The sequence below is a fragment of the Rattus rattus genome, chromosome 1 (assembly GCF_011064425.1).
Source record: "Rattus rattus isolate New Zealand chromosome 1, Rrattus_CSIRO_v1, whole genome shotgun sequence".
In the NCBI taxonomy this organism is placed as follows: domain Eukaryota; kingdom Metazoa; phylum Chordata; class Mammalia; order Rodentia; family Muridae; genus Rattus; species Rattus rattus.
In genome coordinates, this window is record NC_046154.1 from 129,129,667 (window position 1) to 129,150,686 (window position 21,020).

General features: G+C 40.8%; 1 protein-coding gene across 1 annotated transcript in view; it reads left to right on the forward strand.

Annotated features, from left to right (window-relative positions):
- Positions 1-231: 231 nt before the first annotated feature.
- The window catches only part of Slc26a7 (solute carrier family 26 member 7), a 121,027-nt gene continuing 100,238 nt past the window's right edge, over positions 232-21,020 (forward strand). Inside the window, exons 1-2 of the mRNA XM_032904998.1 lie at positions 232-336; positions 527-842. Of these exons, the coding sequence (XP_032760889.1) occupies positions 650-842 (193 nt within the window). The 5' untranslated portion in view covers positions 232-336; positions 527-649. The remainder of the gene's footprint in view (positions 337-526; positions 843-21,020) is intronic.

The following is a 21,020-nucleotide window of genomic DNA, read 5'->3' on the forward strand; positions in this document are numbered from 1 at the left end:
TTGGAAATATATACCTCACAAAGAAGGGCGGCTGTAGCATATTCTGCACAGCAGCTCCTTCTAGCAGTCAGGACTTAGCTTTTGCTTGTAGGGAGACACTGGGCTGGCTGGATCCTCCTGGTTTCATTAGCATAGCCCAGCCCACTTCCACCACACGCCCAGAACTACCTCATTAACCATTGGGAATGCAGCCAAAAACATAAGACGACAGTGAATATAAAGAGAATTACTGGCAAGGGAGCTGTAACCATCTCACCGCCGAACCCATTCCTTTTCCAAGATCAGAAAAGTAGTACATGAACAGGGACCCATTTCTTATTGAGATAAGAATTCAAGGTTTGAGTCTACAATTTTTATCTAGAATAATTAGCTGAACCACACAGTAAGGCATGCAGCTCAGTTGTATCCATTTGTGTTTCTGCTTCTCTCTCTCTCTCTCTCTCTCTCTCTCTCTCTCTCTCTCTCTCTCTCTCTCTCTCTCTCTCTCTCTCTCTCTCTCTCCTCCACTTATTTATTTTCTGGATAGCTTTGACATTGTAAACCACAGACGGATTGGAGCCTGGCATCGACAGGAGGTGTTCTCCAACGATTTTTTTCTCTCTCCCTTGCCTGAAAAAGTTGACTACTACAGGAGGGAATCTGCTGCGAAATGACGGGGGCAAAGAGGAAAAAGAGAAGCGTGCTGTGGGGCAAGATGCACACCCCCCACCGAGAAGGCATTAAACAGTGGTGTAAGAGGCGCCTACCTATCTTGGAATGGGCACCGCAGTACAATCTGAAGGAAAACCTGCTTCCAGACACCGTGTCTGGCGTAATGTTGGCAGTTCAACAGGTGACACAAGGTAAGTGAGCATTGGGGTTCGCAGTTTTCTGCAGAGCGGATGTTACTCCGCTTCTTGGATGGGGGTTATGTTTGCGAGCTGACAGTTCAGCTAGTGAAACAGGCTTAATAAAATGGTCATTGACGTTAGGAAAAGAAGCAGAGTAGACGTCTCTGTGTAAGATTTTCCTAATTGCTTTTAAAATTACTTGGCTTTTTCTCCCCCCCTCCTGGCTAGGAATTAAGCAATTAAGCAGCAACCCTTGAATGGAATTACGTGTTTTGCCATGTGAAAGTTCATAATGGTTCAGAGTAAAGGATTGGTGGTTGTGGGGAATGAGCTTTTATAATTTCACTGTGCTGACATAATTTCCCACCTTCATCGAATCAAGCTATAAAACACTTCCTGTTCTGAATACAATTGCTTTTGAGCCCAATTAGCAGCACGCGGTTACAGTTACCTGCCGTAGCCTTGGGACTTGCTATAAAGCGGAGAACAAAGTTTTTTGTACATAAAGGAGACTTATTGCCAAGATCACTATTTGCAAAGAGAATCCTACGTCCTCACAGCTTGTGCGGACTGCGGTGTGCCTGTTTACTTCTGAGGTGCAGTCCCTACAGGATTTGTGTCTCAATGAGAAATATACTGTGGTAAAACATCCCCAGAGCAGATTTAAAAAGTGACATTCTGGATTAATCTGTGTGTACTCGTGTGTGTGTGTGTGTGTGTGTGTGTGTGTGTGTGTGTGTGTGTGTGTGTGTGCACACGCGTGCCTTCTTTCCCTAAAGGTATGTTCACACGCGTTTTGGCTAAGTCAGGTAATAATGTTCTACCTGTAGCCAGAAAAGGAACCGATTTCTCAACTTCCCAGCTTTAAAACGTTGAAACAGCTTTCTTGGCAGACTCCAAGTGATTATATTTCCATGCAGCCTCACTACCTCCCTGGCTTTAACTATTATTTATTCTGTTCAATTATAAGTGTGCTTTTAATGAAATTATTCTGTAGCTGGAACAAGCTGGTTTGTGTGTTTGTGTTTTCCGTCTGATTAGGAACATCTGCACAGGGGGTTTAAGATCCACGGTACTATCATGCTTTATGGAATCCAGTTTTCCTGCTTAGCTCTGTGCTGCATTTTTAATGACTGCTTTGCCAATAGCAAAGTATAGTAGTCTTTAACAAATGGAAAGGTGATAGCAGGTCAGAGCATTTCCAGCTTTCCTTTTATTTGATTTTAAATTCCACACGAAACACCCCTATATCACTTGAAAATTTAGCTCATGGTCTTAAACAAGTTGTCTCTCCCCAGATGTTTAGTTTCACCATATCCCATAAATTTATTTTGCTGTTATTTAATATAAAATAAAAGTGGAGTAATTAGGATGTTAGCAGGAGTTGTCTTTTTATGTTTGAAAAGCACCCAGCCACCAAGAACATTTGGAAATGTGATTCAGTCCCCTAGGCTCATCATTTGGATAAGGCTTAAGGGAAAGCCTTTGGTAGTTAGTTTGGTTTAGCTTTTGAGAGACTTTGTTTAATGATCAGGCATTACATTGATTAGGAACAAGTACATTGATAAGCTGAGGACAAGCACGGAGCTTACTCAGCCTCGTTCCATGAGAAGTTTGGATCAGGTCACGTGTTCCGTACATGGACAGTTACACTGCCAGGAAGAATGTTGGTGTTTTTCCTGTCGTGAGAAAAGGTTGATTCTTGCAAAGAGCCTTTTAAAATATGCATTTCTCATTATTTTTCAATCTTTTTTATTTAAAAGACTTCAAAGGTAAAATAAGCATTGTAAGGGGCCACTATTTAAAAGAACCTGGAGTTAACATTACCCTTTCCACAGGAGACTTAAAACCAGTAAGTTTCTCAGGCCCTCATACCTGAGAGGTGGAGGAGTCAGGCCTCGAGTCCAAAGCCAACATGCTCAACATTTTCATTTTATTCTCTATACTGCCAAAATCATCAGGCTTTTTGTAATACTAATGTTATTTGTAATAGGAGACATTTTGGACAAGTCGACTGTCTGTCTCTGCAAATGAGGTCTATATTCAAGTTTCGTCTCTGAGGTTTTAGAGTCAAAGGAGAAGTGACAGAAAAAGCCGTCCCAGCAAGGGGATCAAGCAGACAGAGACTCTCTGCTCTGGATGTTGATGCTTGTTACCAGCCCTGGTATTGAGGGAACTTCGAAGAAAAAAGGAGTAAAGCTTACTCTTCTACCATAGTGCAAACAATAGGAACAGATCCTTTTAATCTACTGATACAAGAAATAATGCTCTGAATTCAATGTTTTTTAACCTTTACGTCCTGAAAATGAATACAGTTCTACCTAGAAATCACTCTTCCTTTCTGTCTCTAGAAATAAATTTAAAATCAAGAAAACGAAAACTATCCTGAATGATAACTATGAGATAGGTGTTATACATTTCTTAAAAAGATTTATTATTTATTTTACATATGTGTGTACACTGTAGCTGTCTTCAGACACACCAGAAGAGGGCATAGGATCCCATTACAGATGGTTTTGAGCCACCATGTGGTTGTTGGGATTTGAACTCAGGACCTCTGGAAGAGAAAAAAGTCAGTGCTCTTAACCACTGAGCCCTCTCTCTAGCCTTGTGTCACTTAATTTTATATATGCCTGACTCCTATGTCGCATCTCTCTGGGATGTTCTTATAGATCCTTCTGTTTTTCCATCCTTGTATTTAGCCTTCTCTCCTAATGAACCTGGGTAGATTTTGCCACCTCTGCTTCCTATCAGACATCGTAGGATCTTTTATCAGACATTCCTAGCTTAAACACTCCATCCTTAAAAGCACTGTAGACAATATCATCTGCATGAAGGCTCTGACCACTATCACTATGCTAAGGATGCTTTCCTCTCGATCGGAGAGCCATCTATTAATCCACACCAACCTAGACGGTTCTCAAGCACAGCAAAGGCCAGAGCGCACCATATCACAATGGAACCGGTCCAAAATCACAACAAAGGGAACATTTGGTCTTCTAAGACCAGCACACTAGATAACGTCACCATCCTAACCATATTTACAGTGAAGAGTAACAATAGGAAGTTTTAGGAACAAATGTACAATGTTGCCAAGAGATCTCTTGGCATCTGCACCAAAAAGAAAGTCAGAGAGCATAAGCAACTTGCCTGAAGCCACACAGAAGATAAGTATTCAAGAACGTTTGACCGCAAGTAACCTGGTTCCAGAGTACCCTGCTTGCTTTTGCACCCAGCCTTCTTTCAGAGGAACTCCTGTTTGGTATTCTGAACGCCCCGCGTTCCCCCCATTTCTCCCATCTTCCCCTTCTACTATAAGTCATCAGGTTTTGTTTCAATCCTCTACATATTGCGATAGAGTTTGTGACTTCTGGGAAAATACCACAGACTAAGTCCAACTATAATTAAAGGATTTATTGATTGATTAACTGCTAGCAGGATGAACATTCTTTGAGCCAATTTTGAGATTGCCACCAAGGAGGGGTATGTAGAAGACTTTCTTTTTTTTTTTTGATTTCTTTTTTTTTTTTATTATTAACTTGAGTATTTCTTATATACATTTGAATGTTATTCCCTTTCCCGGTTTCGGGCAAACATCCCCTCCCCCCCCCTTCCTTATGGGTGTTCCTCCACCCTCCCCCATTGCTGCCCCTCCCCCAACAGTCTAGTTCACTAGGGGTTCAGTCTTAGCAGGACCCAGGGCTTCCCCTTCCACTGGTGCTCTTACTAGGATATTCATTGCAACCTACGAGGTCAGAGTCCAGGGTCAGTCCATGTATAGTCTTTGGGTAGTGGCTTAGTCCCTGGAAACTCTGGTTGGTTGGCATTGCTGTACATATGGGGTCTCGAGCTCCTTCAAGCTCTTCCAGTTCTTTCTCTGATTGTGTAGAAGACTTTCAAAAGGGGAAAAACCACATGAAGACCTTCAGTGTCTATGCAAGCATACAAAACTTGTTCTTCTCTGCCAAGTTATGTGGTTGAGGCAATTCGAAACAACCTCTGGGTATCTGTGTAAGCAAGTTACAGAAGCAAAAAAAAAAGCAGTTAGTTATATGTAAGAAGTAGATAGTTATGGCTGTACATTTTTCTGTGGGTGTCACTAAGTCAGGGTTACTGGGAACTTATCTTTCAGGAACTCGAGTCAGAGACAAACAACTGGTAGGTACCAAGATGGAGGCTAGCATAAATGGAGCGTCTTTAGTCACAACATTATCTTTTCAGCCAAATAGTCTTGCCTCATGTCCTTGCTCCTCTTTAATGGGCTAAATGACTTAAATCATTTTCTGTGGCGCTCCATTGTCTCTTCTGCCTCCTGTAGATCTTATGTCACATTGCTGCCATTGTAATAATAATGATAATAATAATAATGATAACAATAATAATATGACCATATTGCTTCCCTGTGCATACTTTTTAATGCTCTTCTATTTCTGCTAAAATAAAAAAAAATACTCACTCAGAATATCTTATTAAATGGTTAATTATCTGAACCTCACAGTCTACAGCAACACTAAAGGAGCTCTCTCCTCTGAGAATCCCTCTTAGTCTCCTGGGAGGAGGCGTGTTTTCCTCCTCCTTCTCCTCCCTTTGTCCTTTCTACATATCTCTGTGATAGGCTCTATTTAATACACGGTATTGTAAACCTCTGATATAGTTCTTTCCTCTGTAGACTCTGAAAACAAAGACAGTCTTCTCTTTGTGTTTTACCAACCAGTATATTGCCTAGCACAGGGGAGTACATTTTAAGTAAATATTGAAAGATTTAAGGCATTCCCTAAGTCAATGGTTGTCCTACTGTGGTGTGCTGACACTGTAGGAAAGATGTTGAATTCAATTTAAATCTTATGCCTTAAAAATAAATATGAGAAAAATAAATATTTCATATAAAGAAATATACTGATAGGGAAAAGGGCATAAAATGGGAGTAACTAGGTTCTTCTTGTATCCTTTTACACAGATCTCTTAAAGACTGTTGTCTTTGTCTCAAGAAATGTTGATTATTTAATTTTTCTTTTTCAAAACAATGCTTTTTGTTAATTCTTTGAGAACTCATACAGTGTATTTCTATCATGTCCATTCTCTCCTCCAAGCTTTTCCCAGATACCTCTTCCCCAACTTCATGTTCTCTCTCTTTCTCTGTCTCCAGCTCTTTCTCTCTGCCCCTTCCCTCCCTCCCTCCCTCCTTTCCTTCCTTCCTTCCCTCCCCCTTTCCTTCTCTCCATCCTCCTCTCCTTCTTTCCTTCCTTCTTCCTTCCTTCCTTCCTTCCTTCTTTCCTTCCCTTCCTTCCTTCCTCCCTTTTTCCTTCCTTCTTCTTTCTTTCCTTTTTCCTTCCTTCTTCCTTCCTTTTCTCTCCTTTTCAACCCAATTGTATTGGCTGACCATCCCTGGGTGTGAAGTCTGCCCTGGAGTGTCAAATACTGTTAATTTTTTGTCCAACCAGCAATAACAAGATGGATAGCGCATATAAAAATTCAAATGCCTTCTCTTAAAAGGATAGAGAATATGGGAACCCTCCCTTTTATAAAGACCCTACCCTTAAATAAAACATTCATAGGGGCATTATATAGCCTTAAGTTCTTAAACTCTATTGTTAGAACCTTCAGGCTTGGGAATTAGTCCAATATATTCTTTTATTGATCATGTCTTCTTTATCCTATACATTTTTTGTCACTTATCTTTAAAAAGGCAAGAAGAGATCCCACAGGTTTTCTCTGATTTCTTAAGGGTGAATTGCCTCTCACCAGTGTAAAACTAAACATTGATGTATTCATTTCAAAGAACAAAAAACAACATAAACTTTATTCCCTTATCTCACCACAATAAGATATTTTCTAGAAACTACTTGTAGATATAAAGTAGTTTTGAAATTCAGGAGCTTTTGTTACTTATTACTGTTACCAGGCAAGAACTATTCGTTAAAAGCAGTATTCATTAATGGATGCTACGAAAGCCTGTTATAGGTTGAGTTGTATTTTTATATCAACACGTATATAGGTTATTTATTGCTACCAAATGCCTTTATAGATGAATAAATACCTGTAGTGACTGCAAGCCACTGGAATTGTTACCCACGTGACTGACAAGGCAACAGGTGGAATACTGGTCTGCAGACCGTGTTGCTCACATTCTAGCCTGCATGGCTGATATGGCCTGACTGTCTGCGACAGGAAACATGGAAAGTCAAGCACAAGAGAAGAAGCAAACTCAGAGTGCATCACTTAGCCCGTAAGAACCACAGCTAATGAGAAGGGATGTGGGAGTGCCTAGCTTGTCCCTAGAGTTTTTGTCCCCAACCACGAAAACCTGAAGCTGCCATAGAGTCCCCTGATGTTTGAACCAGAATGTTTTGGATGGCAGAAGAAAGATGAATAGTTCCAACAATTATGGAGACTGGGTGGCAGCACTGATACTAAGATCCACATATGGAAGCCTAGCTTTATTGCACTCCCAAGAAGAGTTGAGTTGCATGGAGAATGAAAAATAGAAATTCCCAGATCCTCTTTATACTAGAAAGATTAATAACTCATCTGGAGATTCTCCCCAACATGCCTCAGCCTCAGGGACATAGCATTCTAGCATTGGTTATACATTTCTAACTCAGCTTCCTGGATTGTGCTGTCTTCTTGCTAGAAACCCTTCTCCATGAATAATGGCGGCTAGGTCCTCCCAAGGAAGTCTCAAGCATAGTGTCTGTGTTCTCTTCAACAATCTACAGAGAGGATCCACCACAGAAGATCTAGTGATACTTTGTTTGCTTCTCCCTCTCCACCCTTCCTCACATCCCATGTCTTACTCCCAAATGATAGCTCCAGATTCCATTTAGAACTTCTGACTTCGTTTTTCTTCAGTGTAAAAGAATGATGATCCAGTTACTAAAGGACCACTACTAGGGCAGTTCTTCCTAAAATGTTTAAGACTATATGCATGAAAGACCCAGGACCTTCCTTGGTAGGTATCAAAAATGTGACACAATTTGCGGTAATTGTACTAAGTTGAGGACCAAGTATAATCGCTTTTGTAGCCTTTACTATATAAATGTCATTTCCACATCTGCCAGCAAGGCTCCATTCTTGGTGCTTTTAGTACCTGTAACTCACTTTTGCTTAGGGAAAGAAAGCTTATTGCATTTTCAGTACATGAAGGTTAAGTGAGATATTACTTCTGGCTTTAGTGATAAATTCCATTTTCATCAGAAGCCTGATTGTATGTAGAGTAGACACTCTCCTTTGCAGGCCAATTGGAACCACATGGAGAGTGCTGAGAGTTTAAAAATGGTGGAATCTGGGTATCATCTCTATTAATATCATGTTTTTCTAGAGGTGGTATCCAGGACTAGAGTCACTGCCTGTGTGCTCTCTCTGTCTGTCTCTCCTCTCTCCTTTCCCCCCTCCCCCTCCCTCCCTCCCCCCCTCCCTCCCCTCCCCTCCCCCCCTTTCCCTTCCCTTCCCTCCCCTCCTCTTCCCTCTCCCCTCCTTCCCCTCCCCTTCCTCCCCCCTCTTGTATGTCTCTCTCTTTCTTTATCTCTTTCTCTGTCTTTCCCCATTTCTTTCCTTATTCTCTCTCTCTTTCCTGCTGTTGACACAGGTACATTATGTAATGTTGGGGGGCACTGGGCCCACTTACAATTATGCTACATTTGGCTTATATTAATTATGGCTCAAGACGTGGTGACTGGCACATTGCCACACTTCTGGACAACGTCTAGTTCAGGAAAAGAGCTGCCCTCTACACACAGGGGCAGGGGTTTACAACATGGCAGAGTAGTCATTTATCATTTTTACATAGTAAGGACAATAAAAATAAGTATGTGGTTCAGTAAGTTAGCCTGGGAACTGCTACATGTGTGGACCTCATGAAAAGATGACTCTCCTCATGCTGGGGCTGATGACAGTAAGGATAATACACAGAGATGGCTTCCAGGGATCCTTGAAGATGAAGCCAACACAACAAAGGTCAGAACAGGGAGAAACAGCCTTGGAGACACACGGTCTTTTTATTTGCCTGCAGGCACTTTTTTGTTTGCTTATCCTGGTTTGCTTTCTTCTGATTGTTAGTGACACATTTTAGTGCTATCACAAACTAAGTGTGTTAGACAAATTGTTTCTAATCTTATGAAGCCCAGCGGGATAAATATTGTACTCTATAGCCACATAAGGTACAGACTTTGCGGCTCAGAACTATTGCTTTATTGCCTCCAATTCTAGCATTGCTAAGGCAGATTCCAACATGAGCCAGGATTCAGTCTGTGCTAATCTCTCTCTCTCTCTCTCTCTCTCTCTCTCTCTCTCTCTCTCTCTGTGTGTGTGTGTGTGTGTGTGTATCTGTGTGTCTGTGTGTGTGTGTAAAAACACAACCTGAGTGGGCATACATAGGCTCTGAGGCTTTCTCTCACATTGATCCCTCAGGCTTCTTTTCCTCATAACGGCTTGTGTATATGGTTTGTTAGATAAAGCCCACTCTGTGTGGTCAAAGCCAGAAGAAAGCTGTGATGGTGGAGAAACTACATGTACCCTGGGCCATTGTCCTTTCTCCAGAGGGACTCTTACAGATTGTTGGAATATCTCATGGTGGGAGAAGGAGGGCTCCAAGATTTAATCCTGGCCCGAGAACCTGTGATGAATTTACCAGTTAGCAGTTATGATACAGGAGAAAGGACTTGAGTGAGACTCAGTGGTCAATAAAGGAGACAAAAAGCTTGTGCCAAACTCAGTAACCAGTACTAAGGACCTGAAAGTCTCCTTTATTTTACTTGGTCCCTTCTCTTTGAACGCTGCCCTCTTATTTCAGATTAGACACATCTCTTACCCTAACTACTCTCAGGTCAGAGCACAGTTGCCGATGTTAACTGACTCCCCGTTCTGAGTCCAATGGAGCAATTCCTGACTCTTCTAACTTTTCTCTTCCTACCAGATGCAACTCTATTCTTACCGACCACCAGCCTCAGAAGCAGGGTTCTATCGCGCCTCTCTCTCTGGGGTGGGGGCGACTCAATTGTGTAGCTGGGGCAGGGCTTGAATTTCTGATTCCCCTCTTTCTTCCACCTGAGGGATGAAATGCACTCATGCACTATAACACTCAGTAGATCATTCAGTTCTGGGCATGGGACCTAAAGCTGTGTTTATGTTGGGCATGCCTCCTACTAATTGATGTATAGACCCGTACCCCATCTTATCTTTTTTTAATTTTTTTCATCTTTATTGAATTGGATATTTCTTATTTACATTTCAATTGTTATTACCTTTCCTGGTTTCCAGGCCAACATCCCCTAGCCCCTCCAACTCCCCTTCTATATGGGTGTTCCCCTCCCCATCCTCCTCCCATTACCACCCTCCCCCCAAGAATCCCAATCACTGGGGGGTCCAACCTTGGCAGGACCAAGGGCTTCCCCTTCCACTGGTGCCTTTACTAGGCTACGTATGAGGTTGGAGCATGACTACAGGGTCAGTCCATGTATAGTCTTTGGGTAGTGGCTTAGTCCCTGGTTGCTTGGCATTGTTGTTCATATGGGGTCTCAAGCCCCTTCAAGCTCTGTCAGTCCTTTCTCTGATTCCTTCAACGGGGGTTCCGTTCTCAGTTCAGTGGTTTGCTGCTGGCATTTGCCTATGTATTTGCCATGTTCTGGGTGTGTCTCTCAGGAGAGATCTACATCCGGTTCCTGTCAGCCTGCACTTCTTTGCCTCATCCATCTTATCTAGTTTGGTGGCTGTATATGTATGGGCCATATGTGGGGCAGGCTCTGAATGGGTGTTCCTTCTGCCTCTGTTCTAAACTTTGCCTCCCTATCCCCTCCCAAGGGTATTTTTGTTCCCCTTTTAAAGAAGGAGTGAAGCATTCACATTTTGGTCATCCTTTTTGAGTTTCATGTGTTCTGTGCATCTAGGGTAATTTGAGCATTTGGGCTAATATCCACTTATCAATGAGTGCATACCATGTGCGTTTTTCTGTGATTGGATTACCTCACTCAGAAGGATATTTTCCAGTTCCGTCCATTTGCCTCTGAATTTCAAAAAGTCATTGTTTTTGATAGCGGAGTAATATTCCATTGTGTAGATGTACCACATTTTCTGTATCCATTCCTCTGTTGAAGGGCATCTGGGTTCTTTCCAGTTTCTGGCTATTATAAATAAGGCTGCTATGAACATAGTGGAGCATGTGTCTTTGTTATATGTTGGAGCATCTTTTGGGTATATGCCCATGAGAGGTATAGCTGGGTCTTCAGGTAGTGCAATGTCCAATTTTCTGAGGTGCCTCCAGACTGATTTCCAGAATGGTTGTACCAGTCTGCAATCCCACCAACAATGGAGGAGTGTTCCTCTTTCTCCACATCCTTGCCAGCATCTGCTGTTGCCAGAGTTTTTGATTTTAGCCATTCTGACTGGTGTCAGGTAGAATCTCAGTGTTGTTTTGATTCACATTTCCCTTATGACTAAAGATGTTAAACATTTCTTTAGGTGCTTCTCAGCCATTCGATATGCCTCAGCTGTGAATTCTTTGTGTGGCTCTGAACCCCATTTTTTTAATAGGGTTATTTGTCTCCCTGCAGTCTAACTTTGTGAGTTCTTTGTATATTTTGGATATGAGCACTCTATCAGTTGTAGGATTGATAAAGATCTTTTCTCAATCTGTTGGTTGTTGTTTTGTCCTAACGACAGTGTCCTTTGCCTTACAGAAGCTTTGTAGTTTTATGAGATCCCTTTTATCGATTCTTGATCTTAGAGCATAAGCCATTGGTGTTTTGTTCAGGAAATTTTCTCCAGTGCCCATGTGTTCGAGACTCTTCCTCACTTTTTCTTCTATTAGTTTGAGTGTATCTGGTTTGATGTGGAGATCCTTGATCACTTGGACTTAAGTTTTGTACAAGGTTATAAGAATGGATTGATCTGCATTCTTCTACATGCTGACCTCCAGTTGAACTGGCACCATTTGCTGAAAATGCTATCTTTTTTTCTATTGGATGGTTTTGGCTCCTTTGTCAAAAATCAAGTGACCATAGGTGTGTGGGTTCATTTCTGGGTCTATCTGTCTGTCTCTGTACCAATACCATACAGTTTTTTATCACTATTGCCCTGTAATACTGCTTGAGTTCAGGGATAGTGATTCCTCTGGAAGTACTTTTATCACTGAGGATAGTTTTAGCTATCCTTGGTTTTTTTGTTATTCCAGATGAGTTTGCAAATTGTTCTGTCTAACTCTATGAAGAATTGGATTGAAATTTTGATGGGATTGCATCGAATCTGTAGATCGCTTTTGGTAAAATGGCCATTTTTACTATACAAATCCTGCCAATCCATGAGTATGGTAGTTCTTTCCATCTTCTGAGATCTTCAATTTCTTTCTTCAGAGGCTTGAAGTTCTTATTGTACAGATCTTTCACTTGCTTGGTTAAAGTCACACCGAGGTATTTTATATTATTTGGGACTGTTATGAATGGTGTCGTTTCCCTAATTTCTTTCTCAGCTGGTTTCTCTTTTGTGTAGAGGAAGGCTACTGATTTATTTGAATTAATTTTTTGCTGAAGATGTTTATCAGGTTTAGTAGTTCTCTGGTGGAACTTAAATATAGTATCATAGCATCTGCAAACAATGATATTTTGATTTCTTCCTTTCCAATCTTTATCCCTTTGACCTCCTTTTGTTGTCTGATTGCTCTGGCTAGGACTTCGAGGACTATACTGAATAAGTAGGGAGAGAGTGGGCAACCTTGTCTAGTCCCTGATTTTAGTGGGATTGGTTCAAGTTTCTCTCTATTTAGTTCAATATTAGCTACTGGTTTGCTGTATGTGTATGGCTTTTACTATGTTAATATGGGCCTTGAATTCCTGTTCTTTCCAGGACTTTTATCATGAAGGGGTGTTGAATTTTGTCAATTCTTTCTCAGCATGTAATGAAATGATCATGTGTTTTTTATCTTTCAGTTTGTTTATATAGTGGATTATGTTGATGGTTTTCCGTATATTAAACCATCCCTACATGCCTGGGATGAAGCCTACTTGATCATGATGGATGATTGTTTTCATGTGTTCTTAGATTCGGTTTGCCAGAATTTTATCAAGTGTTTTTACATCGATATTCATAAGGGAAATTGGTCTGAAGTTCTCTTTCTTTTTTGGGTCTTTGTGTGGTTTAGGTATAAGACTAATTGTAGCTTCATAGAAGGAATTTGGTAGCGCTCCATCTGTTTCAATTTTGTGGAATAGTTTGGATAGTATTGGTATGAGGTCTTCTATGAAGGTCTGATAGAATTCTGCACTGAACCAGTCTGGACCTGGGCTCTTTTTGTTTGGGAGACCTTTAATGACTGCTTCTATTTCTTTAGGAGTTATGGGGTTGTTAAATGGTTTATCTGTTCCTGATTTAACTTTGGTACCTGGTATCTGTTTAGGAAATTGTCCATTTTATCCAGATTTTTAAGTTTTGTTGAATATAGACTTTTGTAGTAGGATCTGATGATTTTTTGAATTTCCTCTGGCTCTGTTATGTCTCCCTTTTCATTTCTGATTTTTTTAATTTGGACACACTCTCTGTGTCCTCTGGTTAGTCTGGCTAAGGGTTTATCTATCTCGTTGACTTTCTCAAAGAACTAGCTATTGGTTCTCTTGATTCTTTGTATAGTCCTTTTGGTTTCTACTTGGTTGATTTCAGCTCTGAGTTTGATTATTTCCTGCCTTCTACTCCTCCTGGGTGTATTTGCTTCTTTTTGTTTTAGAGCTTTTAGGTGTGCTGTTAAGCTGCTGATACATGCTCTCTCCTGTTTCTTTCTGCAGGCACTCAGAGCTATGAGTTTTCCTCTTAGCACAGCTTTCATTGTGTTCCATAAGTTTGGGTATGTTGTCATTGAATTAAATTGTCATTTTCATTAAATTCTAAGAAGTCTTTAATTTCTTTCTTTATTTCTTCATTGAGTAGAGCATTGTTCAACTTCCAAGTATATGTGGTCATTCTTCCCTTATTGTTATTGAAGACCAGCTTTAGCCCGTGGTGGTCTGATAGAACGCATGGGATCATTTCTATCTTTCTGTATCTGTTGAGGCCTGTTTTTTGCCCCATTATATGGTCAATATTGGAGAAAGTATCATGAGGTGTTGACTAGAAGGTATATCCTTTTGTTTTACGATAGAATGTTTTATAAATATCTGTTAAGTCCATTTGGCTCATGACTTCTCTTAGTCTGTCTACGTCTCTGTTTAATTTCTGTTTCCATGATCTGTCCATTGATGAGAGTGGGGTGTTGAAATCTCCTACTATTATTGTGTGAGGTGCAATGTGTGCTTTGAGCTTTAGTAACGTTTCTTTTATGTATGTAGGTGTCCTTGCATTTGAGGCATAGATATTTAAGATTGAGAGTTCACCTTGGTGGATTTTTCCTTTGATGAATATGAAGTGTCCTTCCTTATTTTTTTTGATGACTTTTGGTTGAAAATGGATTTTATTAGATATTAGAATGGTTACTCCAGCTTACTTCTTCAGACCATTTGGTTGGAAAGTTGTTTTCTAGCCTTTTATTCTGAGGTAGTGTCTGTCTTTGTCTCTGAGGTGTGTTTCCTGTAGGCAGCAAAATGCTGGGTCCTCATTACATGTCCAGTTTGTTAATCTGTGTGTCTTTTATTGGTATTGAGTCCATTGGTGTTGAGAGGTATTAAGGAATCGTGATTGTTGCTTCTTGTTATCTTCGTATTTGGAGGTGAGATTATGTTTGTGAGCTTGTGTTCTCTTTGTTTTATTGCAAAATGTTTCTTGGTTTTTTCAGGGTTTTGCTTGCCTCCTTGTGTTGGGCTTTACCATTTATTATCCTTTGTAGGGCTGGATTTGTAGAAAGATATTGTATAAATTTGGTTTTCTCTCGTAATATCTTGGTTTCTCCATCTATGTTAATTTAGAGTTTTGCTGGATACAGTAACCTGGGCTGGCATTTGCATTCTCTTAGGGTCTGTATGACATCTGTTCAGGATCTTCTGGCTTTTATAATCTCTGTTGAGAAGTATGGTCTAATTCTGGTAGGTCTGCCTTTATATGTTACTTGTCCTTTTTCCCTTACTGCTTTTAATATTCTTTCTTTGTTTTGTGCATTTGGTGTTTCGACTACTATGCGATGGGAGGATTTTCTTTTCTGGTCCAATCTATTTGGAGTTCTGTAGGGTTCTTGTATGTTTATGGGCATCTCTTTGTTTAGGTTAGGGAAGTTTTCTTCTATGATTTTGTTGAAGATATTTAGTGATCCTTTGAGTTGGGTTTCTTCACTCTCTTCTATACCTACTATCCTGAGGTTTAATCTTCTCATTGTGTCCTGGATTTCCTGTATGTTTTGAGCCAGTAGCTCTTTCCGGTTTAGATTATCTTTGACAGTTGTGTCCATGTTTTCTATGGAATCTTCTGCTCCTGAGATTCTCTCTTCTATCTCTTGTATTCTGTTGGTGATGCTTGTATCTACAGCTCATTGTCTCTTCCTTTGGTTTTCTATATCTATGGTTGTCTCCCTTTGTGCTTTATTTTTTCTCTTTCCATTTTCAATTCCTTCACCTGTCTGTTTGTGTTTCCTTGTTGTTCTTTCAGGGATTTTTGTGTTTCCTCTTTAAGGGCTTCTACTTGTTTACTTGTGTTTTCCTGCATTTCTCTAAGGGAGTTCTTTAGGTCTTTCTTAAAGTCCTTCATCATCATGATCAAATGTGATTTTAAATCTAGATCTTGCTTTTCTGGTGTGTTTGGATATTCAGTGTTTGCTTTCGTGGGAGAATTGGGCTCTGATGATGCCATCTAGTATTGGTTTCTGTTGGTTGGGTTCCTGCGTTTGCCTCTTGTTGTCAGGTTGTCTCTTGTGGTACTTTGTTTTGCTATTTCTGACAGTGGCTTGATCGTCCTATAGGCCTGTGTGTCAGGAGTGCTGTAGACCTGTTTTCCTTTTTTCTTTCAGCCAGCTATGGGAACAGAGTGTTCTACTTTCTGGCTCTCAGCTGTTCCTTTGAGCTGGAACCAGAAGGGCCTGCCCCTGCTTCTCCTGGGTCCCTGTGCACAGGGGGCCCAGATGGCACTAGGTGTTTTCCTCTAGAGTCAGAAATGTGGGCAGAGAGTAGTCTCTCGTTTCCCAGGTGTGTCTGCCCCTCTGAAGTCTAGCTCTCCCTCCCATGGGATTTGGGTGCAGGGAGCTGTTTGACCATGCCCATTCAGATCTGAGCGCATTCTGGACCGCAGGGCTCCTGCAGCTTGACTGCCCCTCTCTTCCTGTGCCCAGAGGCCCTATGCAGTTTCCTCTTAGGCCAGGGATATGGACAAAGGTGGGCAGAAGTGGCAGTCTCTCCTGCCCTGACGTTTCAGGTTTGCCCACACTTCTGGGCTATCAGCTCTCTCTTCCACGGGGTTTAGGAGCAGGGAGTTGTGGGCTGGGATTAGCGAGGTTTGGGCGCTGGGCACCCCCATCTTATCTTAGCATCCATTTTTTCTAAATACAAGGCAGAGTGGTGTCACTTCTCCTGACTTTATACTTGACTATGTTTTATGTACTGTCTGCACCTTCTGTTTTCAGGAGCTGATCTATTTTTGTGGCTTGAGGTCTCTTTTCTGCTAGTACATTATAGATGTACATTTACAGTTAAATATATTTTTTCTTCCTCAAACTAGACATTTTATCCAATGGTTTGTTGACCACTATGCCAATGTTTTTCAGAGACATACTTAAACTGACAGCATCATTTTCTTTTCTCAATCCAGTCCCTATCCTCCATTTTTTCTTACAGTGAAAGCCACGCACCCCACCCCCATCTGCCCAGTTGTCAGTGCCAAAAACCTGGAAATTAATTTACTTTTCCTCTCATCAGCCATATTCTATTAATCACATTTTGAAAATTCCTCCTCACAAACAGTACCGAATGTATTTTCGGCAACTACCTTGTCAGTAGATATATAACTAATCTTCACCAAATACTCAAAATATGACCCATGAAATAAACCTTCATTGAATATTATATTGATTTTTTTCTTTTATTGGATTTTTAATTTACATTTTAAAAGTTATCCCCTTTCTTGGTTTCCCCTCCAGAAACCCATTATCCCATCACCCCTACCCCTGCTTCTATGAGGGTGCTCCCTCACCCACATACCCTCTCCCTCCTACTTCCCCGCCCTGACATTCCTCTACACCGGGACACTGAGCCTTGACAGGACCAAGGGTCTCTCCTCCCATTGATGCCTGACTAGGCCATTCTCTGTTACATATAACAATCTTAAGAATTCAACAATCAGTTATGCAGTTTTGTACAGCAGAAGGAATACTTAAATGCAGATCTCTCTGATACCCAAGCCCATCCTTCTACCCTCAGAACCCCACATTCCTTCTTGTCCTGTTTGAGTGTCTTATCACATCTTGTTTGACTATTATCTTTTCAAATTCAAAATAATTTTGGGAACATGGAGAAGCTCTTGGTCTACTACCATTTCTAATATTTAAGTTCCTGGGTCTATTAATCCTGAGGATTCTGGAACATGGTAATTCTTTATTGAGATCTCAAGGGTATAGGAAATTACCTCATAACATGATGTGACTTATATAACCTTTTCACTAATGAGGACCACTGACTTTGATTCAATAGTTTTCTGTGAGGAAAAGTGTGTGTGTTTGTTGGAATTGTTTTTACACATTTATGGCTCTCAACTATGTGTAAATTTCCTCTGGGAGACCTACTTATAATGCTATTTAATCACAAGCCTGTTGATAGTGTGAACCAGACAGCTGTCTATGCTCTGTCTTGCTGATAATCAAGCTAAGACCACCACAAACTAGTTGCCAGATGGAAATACCATTCACCATTACCCACATGGTTTGGATTTAAATTTTGTCCAAGTCTTGGAAGTAGCCACCATGACCTAATTTTTTTTCAAAAGTGCTAAAATATGCCTCACCAAGGTTCTTCATTCATTTCTATTAAAAATATTTGACCGATTATACAACCTTTTGCTATGATCTTGGAAAGACAGAAAAGTCTTACAACAATCTATTCCACAAGGGGCTTATTATTTTTTCTCTCCTCAGAAATGTGTACAGAAGTGTATGAGAATATGATCTTGTTATTACAACCTTGAAGATATCATTCTCCTGTGGACTTTTGTAAGGGTGGGAACCTTTTCTTAATGAAGGTTGGTAGAGTATTGGTTTCAGATGATTTTTACCTTGAATAGGTTATAAAATCTAGGGACCTGCCCCAAACAATCTGTTTTTATTCAAGAGCACGAAAACTAGTACTATCTCATCTATGTAATGTAACATAGCATTAAATGAATGGTTGGTGGTAAAAATTGGGGGAACAAAATATCTATTACAATGCTACCAAGGTTTTGTTTGATACAGACACATGGCATTAAAACACAGGTCCCTATTCATCACCTTTCCTTTAGAGGGACTCTCTAAATGCTCTGTCTACAAAGGGAGTTTAGAGAATAATAGCTGCTTAGTTAGATAAGTTAGCAGAGAGAGCACAGCTCTGACTACACTAGAGAGGACAGATCTGACAGCTAGTGTCTGAAGGTGCTGTGGGAAATGTGAGGCAAGCGTGTTGAGTTTACTCTTAGGTGAGATCTAATCTGTTCATCATGCTCAATACATGATTGAATGGTAGAAGAGAGAAAAAACTCCTAGCATGTGCATCACCTTCTCTTCTCAGGAAAGGTGTCTTCTTTAGTTGGTTCAACTTAGATTTCTCTAATTAGCAGCACTCCTCTTGAGAGGGGAAGGGGAAGCTAGTGGAAAAAAGGGATCTAGGGACTTCTGTTCTACACCTTGTGCTGAAGTTGTGTCACTGTTTTCTGAAAACAAAACTGTAGATGGAAGTTCCCAGAGGGATGCTGCCCCTTCAACCAAACTGCTGCAAAGCTGATTAACCAATCAGAACTTTAGTAGTGCAGTTTGGAACGTTGCAGGTGCAGAGCCATATTTTCTTGGGCCCTCTAAATAGCCACTCACCTGACCTGTACTTGACCTAACTGCTTTGTGACCATTAGGTAAATCATTTGCTATGTAGTGCACGAGTTTGCCTTTGTAATGTAGTAACTTAGCAGACCATTATGGCCTCCCAATCTAAGAGCTAAAAGTGTCAGCCAATAGCTCTGAGATTCTCTCTGCTTTACTATAGCCCATCTCCCCAGTGTTCCAGCCATTGTTTTTCAAGTGTCATGATTTATAGCTTCCTTTGCTTTTTGTTTTTTGTTTTTGAGTATAAAAACTTCATGGAATAGCTAAGACACTGGGAGTAACTCAAATCTGTGTTCCTAGGCCACACCCACTCATACTTAGCTCCAGAATAAACCAACTCTTTGAGGTGACAGTTGTGTTTTCATACTGATAGAACTTTGACCTAAGACCAGTGTCAGGCTCAGGAATGCTGTTTAAGACCAACTCAGTCACCTGGATTTGGGAGTGTAAAGGTTATCATCTGAATGTCAGCTGTGGGGCTAAACAGAAAGGGTAAAACTGTCACTGTCAGAGCAACTTGAGATCTGAACCTGTCTAAGACTCCGTGATAAATGCATCTGAGTTACAGGTTAGAGAACTAGTTGGGCTGACACATCTGAGAGTCTGTTCTGGGTTTCTAGGTTACTGTGCAGCTAGGCCTTGGTGCTTGTGTGAGGCTTTTATGTGCTAGTGGGTGTCCATCCTGCCCGCTCTTCGATGTTACAGTGTGGGAAAAAGGCACCAGCCCAGAGGGCAGCAGCACGCCATGTCTAACTGGGCAGTGGCAAGCTATTGGCACCATGCACTTCTCTGGTTTGGTACTTCCTTGTCTTCACAGGGGCCTTAGTGTTTGGTATAGAATACTTATCCACCTGAATCACACAAGCTACCTAATCCCCTTTGGGAGCAGCTAGATTATCCTTAGGAAATTAACCCTTTCCAAGTCATAGGGCTATGTGTAATCTATTCCCCAAGAGAAAATTAAACCACACTCAGCAAAGAAGTATTGCATTAAATGTGTGGTCTCATGTGCACTATAGAATTCTATGAAGGGATCACTTTACCCTACTCCATGGCCATAATTCAGTTATGAGCATGACAATATAGGAGACATTACTCTAAAATACTAAAGAGTAAAAGGTGCAGTTCTGGGGAGATAAACCAGTTGGTAAAGTACTTGCTGTGTGCTTGAGTTCATATCTCCAGTATATAAGTAAAAAGATAGAGCATATGACTGTAATCCCAGCAATGACAAGATGGAGACAAGAGGAACCCCATAGGTTGCTGAACAGATGGTGTAGTGGAACCAGTGATCTCTACATTGAGTAAGAGACCCTGGGGTAAACATATGACATCAGTTTCTGACCTCACATGCACCCATGTATATATGGGTGCACACATGTGGACACATGTTTCTGACCTTGTACCCCGCAATCCCACACAAAATACACACATGAGGTAAAAATTATCAAGGGGGACATTCTGTGATTTTTATTAGTCATTTTCAACAATAATTTATTCAGATTTAGAGTTGTTTGCAAGAGCAGTTTTGCCACTCACTTGCCTTTGTGTTTTATTAGCATTAAATTGAATGCATACGATATTTCAACTTTAAGATGAAGTGATTAATTTTTATTATAATGCAATGCATTAGGTACAACAGATCCTGGACCCTATAACTGAAGATCCAGCACGTAGTAGGAGTGGTAGTAGCAGATATGCATCAAAATTCTTATAAATCATTCCTTCAGTGCCAGGGTTATTATTACTTTGTTTTAAGCTTGCCGTATGTATGGTCATGAGCTGGCCATTTTTATCCCTTCCATAGAAACTGGGCCCTTTGGTATTCTATTGAACTTGTGTTCAAACTATTCCTCTCTCCACTTAGATTATGCTTTGAAGAGGCAGATGCAATTCTTTTTTTTCATCTTTATTAAATTGGGTATTTCTTTTTCTTTTTTTTAAATCTTTATTACATCGGGTATTTCTTATTTACATTTTGATTGTTATTCCCTTTCCCGGTTTCTGGGCCAACATCTCCCTCACCCTCCCCTTCTCTATGGGTGTTCCCCTCCCATCCTCCCCCCATTACCACCCTACCCTCCAACAATCACATTCACTGGGGGTTCAGTCTTGGCAGGACTAAGGGCTTCCCCTTCCACTGGTGCTCTTACTAGGCTATTCATTGATACCTATGAAGTTGGAGCCCAGGGTCAGTCCATGTATAGTCTTTGGGTAGTGGCTTAGTCCCTGGA